Source organism: Micropterus dolomieu, linkage group LG23, assembly GCF_021292245.1.
Source record: "Micropterus dolomieu isolate WLL.071019.BEF.003 ecotype Adirondacks linkage group LG23, ASM2129224v1, whole genome shotgun sequence".
In the NCBI taxonomy this organism is placed as follows: Eukaryota; Metazoa; Chordata; class Actinopteri; order Centrarchiformes; family Centrarchidae; genus Micropterus; species Micropterus dolomieu.
The window spans coordinates 31,672,194-31,686,451 of NC_060172.1; the positions used below are offsets into that span (position 1 = coordinate 31,672,194).

Here is a 14,258-nt window from a genome sequence, read left to right on the forward strand (position 1 = left end):
GTAACGGATCGTGTGTGGAAATATACGGAAAAAAGACGAGTTCTCAGTCTTTTAAGCGACTTTATAAAACATACTGCTGATGGAGAAAATGGAGCAGACGGGGGAGAGAGAGGCGGGGCAAGCCGCTGTGTTTACCTGAGGTGTAGGTGTGTGTGTGTGCCAGAGTGTGGGGAGAAGAGAATTCCAAGGCAGGTGCTAAGCATACTAAAAACAATGATAAGAATGTTCGTGGTCATTAAAACCTGATTTCAAAGGGTGGTATTATGTGAAGATTTGAGATATTGTTGGGGGGTGGGGGTGGGGGGGTTACAATCACGATGCCAGCTCAACCTTGTGATGTCTGTCAGCCATCGACGATGGCATCGTCTATCGGCCCAACCCTTTTAATTAGAGTTTAGTTAGACACTGTAAAGCATTGTCAACCAGCAGTGTTGGTGCAACATTATTTGTGCATCCCCTCTACATTGGTTCCAAACTTATAGCTGTTCAGAGAACGGTCAAATGAACTGTGTTACCGTGAGTAACCATGACCAAACCCTATGATGCAATCACTCTGCAAATTCTAGTTTTTTTAATAATCAACATTATTTGATAATAATAATTTATCCTTACAATAATGAAACAATAAACACAATATTGAACATTCCCTTGTAACCTTAGCTAGACATACTTCAACTGTCATTGAAGTGTGTAATAGCCTTATGAGTAAGTTTATTATTGACTTAGTTAAAATGTTTGGCTTTCTTCACCCTTGCAGTTATGTTGTATGTTGTTTTTTTTTAGAACCTGAACCTGGTTTAAGCCACTTTCTACTTCTCTGTAATCAGGCTCTGCTCTGAACTGACTTGTATCATCCTCTATTCTTTTCCCTTCAACAGCACCAGCAGACGCTACTAAACCAGTTGAGGGAGGTCACAGGCACCACAGACGTTCAGTTGCTTCAGCAGGCACTGCAGGTACATAATGAAACATGTGCATTGCAGACCTTGCGTATATGTGTCTCTGTGTGTAGTAGAGACCGGCCGATATGTTTTTTTTTTTAAAGACCGATACAGGTTTTGATATTTAAGGATTTTAAAATCCGATATTCTGGGACATCAGACGAAATTCTTTTTTCCCCTTCCTGTCAGAAATACTTAACATAAACAAAGATTATCCCCAACATTTGATATGTATAGTTATGTGACTTGACCAAGATAACATGACATAATGGAGTTTAAAACGTTTTTATTGTTAGAAATAGTACTTTGAACTAGGGCTGGTATACCCAAAAATGTTTTCACAATAAAACATTTCATATCATTTGATATGGATAAATTAACAATTAACAAATTTTATTTCTTTCAAGTTTAAAAGTAGTTTTTCCTCCTGAGTGAAAGATAGAAACTATTGAAGTAGAACATTCAAAATAATTATGATAAAATCTTTTTTCAACAAATATCCATCAATAAAATAAAAAACTTTTTAGTCCCTTTTCCTCAACAAACTAAATATCTTAATAGAAAAAGTGCTAATTTGTTCGTTATTCATATTTATTAAATCAAACATTTACTAAACATCTGTTATATTATATTGATATAGCAGATTGATAATTATCATTATTGTTTTATTGCCCAGCCCTACTTTGAACAAAAGTACGGGTAATTATGTCAGCTGATAGCTCTGTTTTGTGGTGTTCCAAACATGCCCTCCGACAAACTATGCAGCGACAACACATAACATAATTCAAGGACCTGTCTTCCCTCTCTTCGTTTCTTTTTAATTATTATTTATCTGCTGTTATTAACACAGCTACCAATTTATCTGCAATTACCTTATATCGGCCTATAATAAGGCACGCCGATCTATCTGTTGGACTCTAGTGTGTATGTCCGCTAATTATTGTCCTGTGTTCATAGCCAACTGACTTACGCCTTAACAAACACATTGTTGCTGCAGGTGAGCAATGGAGACCTGGGCGAGGCTGTGGCGTTCCTGACAGAGAAGAACGCCAAGGTTCCACAGCAAGATGAGACAACCTACTATCAGACGTCCCAGGTGGCCAGCGACAGATATATCAGCGTGGGCAGCCAGGCAGACACAAGTGAGCAGCTTACTTAAACTTTTGGCACGGAAGTTCTGGAGACCTCACAGGGATGATTAAAAGAAAAGGAAACTCATAAATTCAATTTATAGTTTTATAAGAGAAAGTCTCAATCTGTATACCATTTCTGTATTTTAATTTTAAATCATCTGAAAACAATTCTACATGTTTTAGCCTTGTGTATATGGATTATTGTATATACTGTGATATAAGTAAAACATCATATGTGATCAACAGTAGTTCCTTAAAGAAAATGTGAAACAACTAAAGGGTTTTGAATTCTTCCCTAAATTGTTGAGTATCAACCATAAAGGTAAAATTGGTGTGTGTGCGTGTGTGTGTGTGTGTGTGTGTAACACAGATGTGATTGACCTGACGGGAGACGATAAAGATGACCTGCAGAGGGCTATCGCCCTCAGCCTGGAGGAGTCCAATCGGGCATTCAGGGAGACAGGCATCACTGATGAGGAGCAGGCTATCAGCAGGTGGGCTCAACAGTATTACTGACTGATAACAAATATGCCAAGAAATTCTGGACTCCACATCCGACTACACAGTTACAAAGCAGTTTGCACCATGCCCTTATTGAATATCCGCATGTAGCAACTACACTGTCTCCATTTTAGTGCAGGCGGTGATGAAAATATATCTTTCATGCTTCTGTGGTTTGCAATGCTGGATTGTTCATATGTAGTGAAAAAGAAACAGAAGCCCCCTAATAACCAGGGATGTCGTGAGCTCATCTGAGCATATTTTAATAGAGAGGTATCGACTAAAATAAAGCCAATGAAAATCCTTTCTTTACCGAACTCAGTGTTTCCCCTAGGATTTTTTTCAGTGGGGGTGGTCGACCCCCTGAAACTACTAGTGTCGCAGAACGGGCGTGTTACAGATACGTTGAGTCGCCATTGATGCAACTTAGTAATATTTGCCTGTTTAGGTACGGCACCTTCCCCGTTCCTCTTTGTCATTTTTATTGCTAAAGCTACTACCTCCTGATGGAGTTGCTATAGTTCTACTACATTCAGATATTGAGTGATGAGAGCATGAATCGGACCCCGATTTTTTTGCCAGATTCCTTGTTTCTGTTGAAAATCTTCTGAATTCTGTGTTTTACAGTTGAAGCACTTTTTGCCATCAGAAAGAGTGTAGTCATGTGGTGGGGAATAAAATTTCAACAATTCAATAAGAAAATATTACAAATTGAATCAATATAAATGAATTTGATGTATTATGAAAAACTATTATCTTCAAATGCATGTGCAATTATTTCTGGGGAGGCTGCTGCAACAGTATAATGTTCAAACAGTTATACTATTTAAATTCACAGCTATACATGGATTGTGAATTGTCCCCTATCAAACAGGTTATGACTTGACAGCCTCTATATGCTGCTGAACACAGGAAATAAGTGGGCCTGACAGAGGCTACTCTCACGTGGGCAGCGGGGATCCTTGTTTACAATCCTTGACCAAACGGTATGGTTTGAATTTTAAATTACCCGACTCTGCCCACACAGCCACGGAATCTTCAGTGAGCTTTTGTCTTTCATCTGCCAACGTGATTTTGTTTCTCTGAGTTAGATGAAGTCAGCTCTTGCTAGCACGCCGTCTTCAATTTGACAGCGTGTGTCAGTGTAGAGGTGCCGTTAAGAAACACAGACAGAGAGGGCAGAAGCAGCTCTGACAAACACCAGAACAATGTTAGGCGAAAAGAACAGTACAAAAGAATTGAACTGTTGGGGGGACGAGCGAATTCCCTGTGTGTGTGTGTGTGTGTGTGTGAGTGTGAGAGAGAAAACAGCTTGAGCTTGCGCCTGTCCGTTCTGTTTTTTTTTCAGAATATAGCCGAATGATATATAGGCTGTTTTTGTCATTCTTTCAAGGGGACAGGAGGTCGTTTTGGAGGGCGTGCCGCCCACCCCAAAACAATGATAGGGGAAACACTGCCAGTGTTGCAGCGCTGCTCTCTTTAATGACAGCCGGGTTTTACACTGCAAGCAATTCTCTCCGTATGAGGGAGTGTGTGAAAGGGAAAAATTAATTGGTAGCAACACTGAGTCTGTTCTGATGGCCAGCAAATTACACAGACGCTAAGCAATCGGTTATCTGTCTGCTCTCTTATTAGCAAAGAGCCGTGTACAAAACATTCAGGCAGCAGCTTCTCATTTTTAGGCGGCGCTGACTGACGCTTTTACCCGATGAAATGACAAAGGTGTCAGATCATATCAGCGGTTACTAGAGAGTGTTCTATAGTTCCCACAACTCCCAACAGAGTGAAACGTCTCTAGCAGATCGTGTCACATCAGTTTCAGGAGTCTCAAACAAATTATCATATCAATAATTTTAGCTTATCAACTTTTGTACAATAGTGCACTTTTTTATCAGGAACATGTAAGGTGTCAAATTTAGTAGCCACAGCTGTTAATTCATTGTGTCAGAAACACATTTGATTAACATTGGGTTAAAATAAGTATGTGATTGAAATATGACAGGATCCCTGATCAGGATTGGGGCCAAAAAAACGTGATTGTAACATCCCTAATGTATTAAATGTAACAAGGTCAGATCAGATCACACACGATTGCCACATAATAGTTACATGCAGTAAAAATAGATCTAATAATGTCTGTCAAACAGATAAGTAATGCTGCAGTTTTGAAATTAGGTCTTCAATATTTTGGACATTCCCAGACGAGGTGTGAGGTTTAATGTTATTTGAACAAGGGCGTGTTTCAGAGGAATAATGGGGAAATGAAAATTTGAATGAAAAAGTCCCCACTTTAACCTCTTGTCATGTTTTCCCTTCATCACTGTCCAAAGTATTGCTAATGGTCACCTACCTTGTTGTACATGTGATTAATTTATTATGTCCTGATAAGGGAGAATAAAAGCCTTATTAACATTAAATTTTAAACTACAACTGTTAATGTCAAGTACAATATGACCTGACTGAAGCACAGTTTACGCAGTTTAATTAAGCCCCATTCTGAGTGAACTGATATGGACCGTTGAGATAAGCCCCTCTAATGGCTAGCTATGTAGTCCTTTATACAGAGCCTTTTGAACTTTTGAATTTCAATAAAAGGATGCAACTTCAATCAGGTGGGGAGCATTGCGACTCGGCTCTGTGTTGAGATGAAAGGAGTTTGAAAATAGCACTTCATATTTTAGAAGGTACAGTGCGGGCTAAACTGTAACAGTGGATCTGGTGAGTGACCGAGCATCCAGGAAAACTAATCTGCACTTGCTACTATGTAATAAACCAAAAGATGTCTTTAAGAAGTTTAATTGAACATACAGTGTATATAACATATAGTGTCTTGCAAAAGTATTCATACCCCTTGAACTTTTCCACATTTCTTTTCACGTTACTACCATAAATGTTTTACAAATAAAAATCTGAAAAGTGTGGCGTGCAAAAGTATTCAGCCCCATAGTCAATACTTTGTAAAACCACCTTTCACTGCAATTACAGCTGCAAGTGTATTGGGGTATGTCTCTGCCAGCTTTGCAAATTAGCTCAAGCTCAGTCTGATTGAATTGGGAGCGTCTGTGAACAGCAATTTTCAAGTCTTGCCACAGATTCTCAATGGATTTAGGTCTGGACTTTGACTGGGCCATTCTAACACATGAATATGCTTTGATCTAAACCCATTTCATCGTAGCTCTGGCTGTATGTTTAGGGTCATTGTCCTGCTGGAAGTTGAACCCTCGCCCCAGTCTCAAGTCTTTTGCAGGCTAACAGGTTTTCTTCCAAGATTGCCCTGTATTTAGCTCCATCCATCTTCCCATCAACTCTGACCAGCTTCCCTGTACCTGCTGAAGAAAAGCATCCCCACAGCATGATGCTTGCAACCCCATGTTTCACGGTGCGGATGGTGTCTTCAGGGTGATGTGCAGTGGTAGTTTTCCGCCACACATAGTGTCTTGCGTTTAGGCCAAAAACATAAAATTTTGGTCTCATCTGACCAGACCACCTTCTTCCACATGTTTGCTGTGTTCCCCACACGGCTTTTGGTAAACCACAGACAGGACTCCTTACGGCTTTCTTCTTGCCACTCTTCCATAAAGGCCGGATTTGTGGAGTGTGCAGCTAATAGTTGTCCTGTGGACAGATTTTCCCACCTGAGCTGTGGATCTCTACAGCTCCTACAGAGTGACCATTAGCCTCTTGGCTGCTTCTCTCATCAATTCTCTTTATCCCTGACCTGTCTGGTGTGTTCCGTGGTCTTCATTGTGCTTTTTGTTCACTAATCTTTAACAAGCCTCTGAGGCCATCATGGAACAGCTGTATTTATACTGAGATTAGATTACACACAGATGGACTCTATTTACTAATTAGGTGCACACCACACTTTTTAGATTTTTATTTGTGAAATTATTTTAAAACCATTTATAATTTTCCTTCCACTTCACAATTCTGCGCCACTTTGTGTTGGTCTATGACATGAAATCCCAATAAAATACATTTGCGTCTGTCATAAAAAATGTGGAAAAGTTCAAGGCGTATGAATACTTCTGCAAGCCACTGTAAACCAGGTGATCCCTCTACTCTAGTGGGTTCAACTGGACCTTTCAGAGGTAATGGAGAGAGAGGTCTGGCAATGCTGAGGTCATCTGGTTGGGAGAAAATGTTTATTGTCTTTAATTGAATTTGTTTGTGTTTTGCCTGTTTGTTGCTGCTCGTTAGAGTTTTGGAGGCCAGCATAGCGGAGAACAAGGCAAGTCTGAAGCGTACCCACACAGAAGTATGGAGTGATTCACCCAACCCGCATGACAGGAAGAGGATAGACAACTCCCCTGTGGGGCTGAAAAATGTTGGCAATACCTGCTGGTTCAGTGCTGTCATACAGGTGGGCACACACACACTGAAGGTCCAAGACCATGAAAGGCGGTGTTTGAAATTTCAGAAAATGACACAAATGAAATAAACCCTCTTCTTAAGAGTTTTCCTATAGACCTTTTTCAGATTGTGTCAATTTAGCTTTTTGCAATTTCTTCTATTACTTTGATCTTACACCTACTGTTTATATACTTGGACATTTCAGTTCATTTTTAATTTCAGTTTAATTGTAGCCCAATTTTAGACTTAGTTTCTTGTATGTTGGTGGAGTCAGTGGTAGAATGTGACCTGAGGTGAAATATGCCAGATCAACACTGGATACACCATCACATGGTGCCTGGCTCCTGTGTGTAATGTAACCCCCACCCATGAGAAGAAGGCCCTACTTGAACCTGACCCCGCTGCACTTGGTACAAGAACATGAGTAAACAACTTTCTCTTTTCCTGACAAGATATCCAAATCTTAACAACAGTTATGTTCACTTTCTCTCACAAAACAGAAATGAAACATCATGATGTCAAAGCAGTGAGCGGAAGTAGATCTTGTTATTGTTGCCACTAGTGGGAAAAGTTTTTGTTACAGTCAACAAAATGACATCTAAGCAAGTGAATGTGAGTTTGCCTCTTATGTAAAACATGCACGTGTGTGAGTTTTTGCTAATTTCCTTACTTTCCTACATCACCTCAGGTTGTTTCTTGTACTTGTATCACTTGATGCAGCAAGCACTGTCCAGGTTTTCATCATATTTGTGGATAATTTAGCTGTCATTTCTGCCATGTCTGTTGAGTTCCGCTGCTCATTATGCAAGAAAACCTAAAAAAGCCACCAGCAAACACCTGCCATCACCCAATATTGTGCTGTATTCATATCGGGAGCCTGTTGCTCAAGCCGACTGTCTGTGGGTATACAGAAAATGCAGAAGTACTATCTGTAGTTCAAACAACAGCCCCAGAGCCGGCTAAAGTCCGCCACATGAAGCGTTGAGTGGGCAGCTGTGGGTGCAGGCAAGATGGAGGGAAGTTGAACATTTGCATAAACTACCCACATTATAATGATAAACAGTTGGTTAAAATTCTGCAACATTTCTCTTTAACACAACACTAGATTTTTCAATGCAGTTAATCATGGTTGCTCTGATATGAAAGGATGTACATGGGCTGAGGCTGTCTATCACTGGATGTTACTAACATGTCTTATATCCCTCTTTAACCTCAAGTCTCTGTTCAACCTGCTGGAGTTCCAGAGGCTGGTGCTCAACTACTCACCGCCAGCCAGAGTCCACGACCTGCCTCGCAACCAGAAAGTAAGACCCCCACCTTTCTTCCCAGGCTCTTGACTGGAGGAAATTAAGTAGCAAAAATCAGAGTGTCAAGAGTGCGATATCTTCAGTCTGCGATGCGTGTGCAAACTCACATCCGCTCCGTTTATCTCATAGCCTCCCTTCTGTAGCCTGTCACAGCTAGCAGTGCCTTAGCTCAGAGGGTTTGACCCTCTTGGAGCCGTGAGCACCATTCAGCAGCTGTGTGATCTTGCCATAACATCACAGCAGCTTAGCTTTGTGCCCCTGATAGTTCACGTAGCTCACTGTTCGCAAGCTACAAGAAGTGCCAGCTATTGTCAAACGTTTGATGAAACCTCTGTGTTTCTCCACCAGGACAGAAATGAACATGAAGAGAGAATGTGTACTCATTGATCCAGAAGAATTTAAAATCTGAGATACTCAAATTTGTCTAGCCACAGTAACCACTGAATTGGCAGGATAGTTCTCAGCATGTTTTGTTTGTCCATATTTCCCCTACAGAGTTCTCACCATAGGGTTAGCGGCCTGTCACTAATCTGGTCTAAGCCTCTGCTATGGCAGCATGGTCTCTTCATATCACTTCCTTCTGTTCTGATCACTGACCTTTTTCTGAAGCAGTACGAGACTGCTAGAGCTCAGAATTTACATCAGCATCCCAGTGTGTTATTATGCACTACTAAGTCACCTCTGTATCACAATGTTATAATGTCAAGATGGGGACATTGTACAACTTTGTTGTTAAAGTGTTCCACGTTTCAGTCTGTGGTTGGGCTGGGGCGATTCGTCGACGCAATCAATTACGTAAATACGTCGACTCGCATTAAGTGTGTGTTAGTGGGATTCCCCCGGAAAGCTGCAGCTACAAGACCTTGCCTTCGACCGTCTAAAGTTTGGGAGTATTTTAGACCGACAATCAACAATGTGCTGCTCTGTGAATTGGAAACAGCTTCACTGTGCACAACTGCCCTCCACAAATACGTAAAGCAGCATGAACACGTGAAGCAAAAGTATCCCGGAGCACTGACGGCAGCACCACAAATCGTGTTTACTTTCTGTCTCCACACAAGCATTGCACATTATTAGCACGAGGACACGTAGTCCGTTAAAATGTATATGTTAAAAGTATTTCTTCATCGCCGCCTTGTTAAAAGTAATTTCTGCCCCTCTGCTGTCATGGTAACGTAATGTTCAGCCATTTTATATTTTCTGTTTATTTAACGGCCGCGTATGAGCGAGAAGCTAAATCTAACATTACAGACAATCACAATCTGTGACTGTAGTTTGTAATTGTTTCAGTTGTTTTCTTTGCCCCACACTGATGCAGAAATACGTTTGATTATCATACTGCATTACTCAATACTGAAATAAATCCATGTGAGAAACAACAAAGTTTTAAGTAAAGGGGCCTAATTAGTGTCTGTGACGTGGAAACAGGATTTATTTTAATCTAAGTCATTATTCTAATGTGCTTCATCAGGATGAATAAAATATTGATTTATTGATTAGACATGTTTTTGATGACTTATTTTGGATAAATTGGTTTGTTAATCGAGTGTGAGTGGATAAATTGGTGTGTTAATAATCGGGAGGTACAGCACCAAGTCTTTGGCCTTTACTGTAATACTCAAATGACTCTTAAGGAAATTTAAATGCCCAGCCCTAATTGAAGCCCGTTTGGATTAAACATTAAAAGTACAAAATGCTCAAGTTCACATCAAAGGGAAAACGAAATGAAGCCCTCAGCTGTGTGGGAGCACTTTCAACTGAGTGATGACTGCAGTAGTGTGGAAGTTATGGCGTTTATTCATTTTATAATTGCTTAATTTCATTACAGATCAAAACAGTCAAGTTTTAATTAATCAGTATCAAACTGTTGGCTGGAAACAAACAGCAACACAATGAACGCATTTAAATAAGCTTAATTATATTAGGCCGATTGTAGAAGAAGAGTATTTTGTCGTTATAATTAAAATTTAAAAGTGTGAATTTTGCATAATAACGTGTTAGATTTAGTTCCGCTACCGGAAACACCGCTCATCCTGTGCGCTCTCCGCCTGGACCCCCGCCCGGCTAAACTATTCCTGGATTCGGCTCTAGACCTGCTCGGATCAGACTCTCTCACTCTGGACTCTTCGATTAATCGCTCTGAATTACTGTCGAAGCTCAAAAACTGACATTCGGGCCAGCCCTAGTAAATAAATTCCATTAAAAAGGCCAACACCAACCATGTGTTACTGCGTCTTTCAAATCTTTGCAACTTCCTCAGCCCCAAACACAGTTGTTCTTGCTAAAGATGTAAATCTGTAAGAATGGGTCACAAAAATATACTTTTTAAAAATGACATATTTAAAAGAAGGCTAAAACAACACACAACAGCATCAATAGTAAATGCATCTGTTGGGGAATATTTCAGTTTCTCCCTGAACACTGAAGTTTGATTCACTAAATAGTCGATTGTGTTACTCTGACCAGGAGCACAGGAACTTGCCCTTCATGCAGGAGCTGAGGAACCTCTTTTCCCTGATGGTGGGGTCCAAGAGGAAATACGTGGATCCGTCACGAGCTGTGGAAATCCTGAAAGACGCCTTTAAGTCCAGTGAGTCGCAGCAGGTAAGCCTCTTTCACCCATAACCTGCTCGGCAAAATAACATTCACTTAGTACATGCAGTGTTCAATGAAGAGAACAGCATTATTTCTAGCAGGTGAGAGATTATCTTCTCGCTACTGCATTATTGTCTCCTACTGATGAAATCAAAGAGACAGCAAACATATTACCCCAGATAGAGTTCCATGATGTTCATTGGAAAACACATGACTTCATATTGCAGTTTAGACTAGCTAGATGCTGAGATGCTCATCATATTAAATTTAGTGTCTTAAGTAGAGGTGGGAATCACAGGGTACCTCATGATAAAATACACGAGACGTGGCTCACGATAATGATAATATCACGATACAGCAATTCTGCAGTAATTGATATATTGCTAGACAATCCTAAGATGATACATCGCGATATCTGTCTAACTATGCCTTTTTTTTACTGCAATTTCTAACAGTTAGAAAACGGCATAATTCCACAGCACACATCTATAAATTAAAATTATAGAACTACAGAGCAACTATGAAAAATTATTATAAAAACATTTCTTTACAAAAGGCATGTAAAAATGTAAATGTTTTTTTGCTGAAAATACAAATTGCTGTGTACCAGCTAAGTCTGATATGTACATCACATTATATTGATAACTGTTAAGTGACTCAGTGTGCTGCTCTTTCTCCACCTACTGATAGCTGTATTTTTAGGCGACTGGGAATTTTGGGTTTGAGTTTTCACCCTTTGAGGTTGCTGTAGCTAGTCTGCGTAGAGTGCTGAAGCAGCACAGGAGCCAGTGAAGCCAGTGAAGATAGCAGCTCTTCTTTGTTTCACACAGAGCTCAGTATTTGCTCAGTATGTTATTGGGGTGGGAATCAATTCAGTTCGATAACGATTCAGAGGGCTGTGATGCGATTTATAAAATGATTATCCTTTAATAATTACTAAGCATTAATTTTGCGCATTGAAATCCAAAAGAAACATCTCCTAAGTAGCTTATAAGGACTAGTTTGCATCCCCTAATTTACTTCATTAACCTCAGCTCCATGGTCCCTCATTTCTTCAACAACCAGTTGTCAGACTCCTCTGAAAACTGAAATATAACTCAGGATGTACAGTATGTGTACAGAACAGAGCTGTACACCAGTTTAGTCTAAGCTTCTTCCTGATGTTCTCAACCCTTGACAAGTAGATAAGCTAGTACTAATGACATACAGTTAGTGGAGCTAATTAATATTGCTTCGATACTAATTTAGCTAACGTTACATAACAGCCAAAAAACGTGCTGTACAGGGAGATGTTAGCTAGCGCTAACCGCCTTCACTTTTCCAGCAGTTGGGGAAACTACAGACTTTTCTTAATGGACGCACTGCGACCTTCACTGCACGTTCAGACAAAAACTGACTGCTAATTGCGATGCGATAATGTCCGTTAGCATGTTAATGGAGATTCCTATTATATGTTGGCATTGAGCTAACCATCACAGCGCTTTTTTTATTTATTTATTTATTTATTTAATTTCATGAATCGATATGATGGGCTGGAATATTGATACAGTGTCATGGAAAAATGTATAACAATAATTAGCTGTATCGATTTTTTGGCACACTCCTTGGCCTCATAGTAAGCACCACTTGCTCGGAGGTGGAGGGTATGCCCTTTCTCCCATTAGTGTATATATATCCCTCCTTGTGCAGATGAGGGGTTCCTGTCAGTATGATTAACTTTTATATGATTAAATTGTTTTTTTTAGTGGTTTCCTATGGCTTTTTCATTTCATTTTATTTTGTAGAGAGGTTACTAACAATTGTTTTAATAAGTTACATTTAAATTGTTTATTATACTAGACCTTTTTAAAAAATTGTATTACTACATGGAGGTTTCAGTCAATTTGCCTACTGTCACACTTCAGAAATGTTCATAATTCCTGTAGAAACACCTTTGTGTTTGTGTTGATGTCATTAAAAAAATAAACACTTCTTTACTGTTTGTACATACAGGAAATATTTAATCTTGTTTATCCCCTTTTTGTGCCTAGTCCATTCAGCCTCAGGCTGGACTGCTCAGTTTCATTGTCATTTTGCTGACTCAGCTCTACTGAATCCGAGACACTTAACCTCTCTTATCTATAACTTTTAATCCTCAAACCAACATCATCCCCTCTGAGCTGAAAAATATTGACCAGTAATTAGCTGATATGTGCATATATCCAATAATGTGACGTACACATGTCAAATGTACAGTGTTCTGTTCTTCTCCTTACATAAGCATTCGCACTAAGCCAGTGTCTCCGCAGAGGTTAGCTGAGGTCAGCTTTATGGCCTCTGTACTCATCAGTCATGTCACTGCTATGCCTATTTGCCAGGTTAGATAGGCATTGACCTGTATTACTGGCCGGCATTGATGTCTGTGAGAGAGTGGCCTCATGGCATGCAGGTTCCCTTTGAAGTTCAACGATCTGTGAACTCTTAGGACCAGTCATCTCATATCCAAAGCTCAGCGTCTATCAGCAGATGACAGACAAGGGATTGATTTGACTGATTGGACTTTCTTGCTTGTAGGTACAGTTGAGTCCTGTAGTTTAACTCTGTGACCTCCATGTCCCAAAGACAATCGTGTAATTTGTCATTTTGTACGTATCCATGTGCTTTTCATCAACAGCAGGATGTGAGCGAGTTCACCCACAAGCTGCTGGACTGGCTGGAGGACGCCTTCCAGATGAAGGCTGAAGAAGACAGGTAACCACAGCTCTTTATGTCCAGAGGTCACTGTTGAAAGAATGGGCATACGGTAGACAAATGCTTGTTGGTGTTGTTACACGGCACATTTTAAAGCAGAGTCAAATGGACTTTGTTTACATGGAACTGAATCAGAGATGTCTCCTGTGAACAACTTTGGCGTGTGTTGAACACCACCTTTTTCTTTGCTTTCAGGGAGGGCGAGAAGCCAAAGAACCCCATGGTGGAGCTTTTCTACGGTCGCTTCCTTGCTGTGGGTGTCCTGGAAGGTGAGATTAGGCATTAAATTAAAACCAATCAAAAGAAATAGTGAGGGGTAGCCAGAGAATCACAGAGAGATAAAGCATTAGCATGGTCTGTTTGCAGCAGTCAGAAAACAAGCAAGTCCTTGCCCCTAGTGATGAAAGGTGACCTTGTCTTAATGAGATGTGGTCAATGTAAAAAAGGAGAGCGGTTGCATTGATCGTGGAAGACCTTGATGGCTGATTGACATTGTGCTTATTATGCATGACAATACTGGCCCAGAGCCACCAAAGGCTGGGCTAGTGGACTGTGCTGCTCATAAAATGACCTTAATGCCTCATCTGCATGTCCGCTAGCAACTCCTGTGTTTTTTTTCTGGGCTTCTCATCGGTAGTTGATGCAGGGAGCTCTGTGCAGCTGTTTAATGATGAGTGAGTGACTGCTGAACAAGTGGA

At 40.3% G+C, this 14,258-nt stretch overlaps 1 protein-coding gene across 2 annotated transcripts in view; it reads left to right on the top strand.

The window, feature by feature from the left end:
* The first annotated feature begins 840 nt into the window (after positions 1 to 840).
* usp25 (ubiquitin specific peptidase 25) overlaps positions 841 to 14,258 on the top strand; it is a 33,572-nt gene continuing 20,154 nt past the window's right edge. For both annotated transcript variants that reach the window (XM_046039724.1, XM_046039723.1), the window contains exons 1-8: positions 841 to 956; positions 1,939 to 2,083; positions 2,445 to 2,568; positions 6,776 to 6,938; positions 8,146 to 8,232; positions 10,702 to 10,839; positions 13,484 to 13,560; positions 13,756 to 13,829. In XM_046039724.1, coding sequence (XP_045895680.1) covers positions 10,723 to 10,839; positions 13,484 to 13,560; positions 13,756 to 13,829 — 268 coding nt within the window. In that variant the 5' untranslated portion in view covers positions 841 to 956; positions 1,939 to 2,083; positions 2,445 to 2,568; ... (1 more) ...; positions 8,146 to 8,232; positions 10,702 to 10,722. The remainder of the gene's footprint in view (positions 957 to 1,938; positions 2,084 to 2,444; positions 2,569 to 6,775; positions 6,939 to 8,145; positions 8,233 to 10,701; positions 10,840 to 13,483; positions 13,561 to 13,755; positions 13,830 to 14,258) is intronic.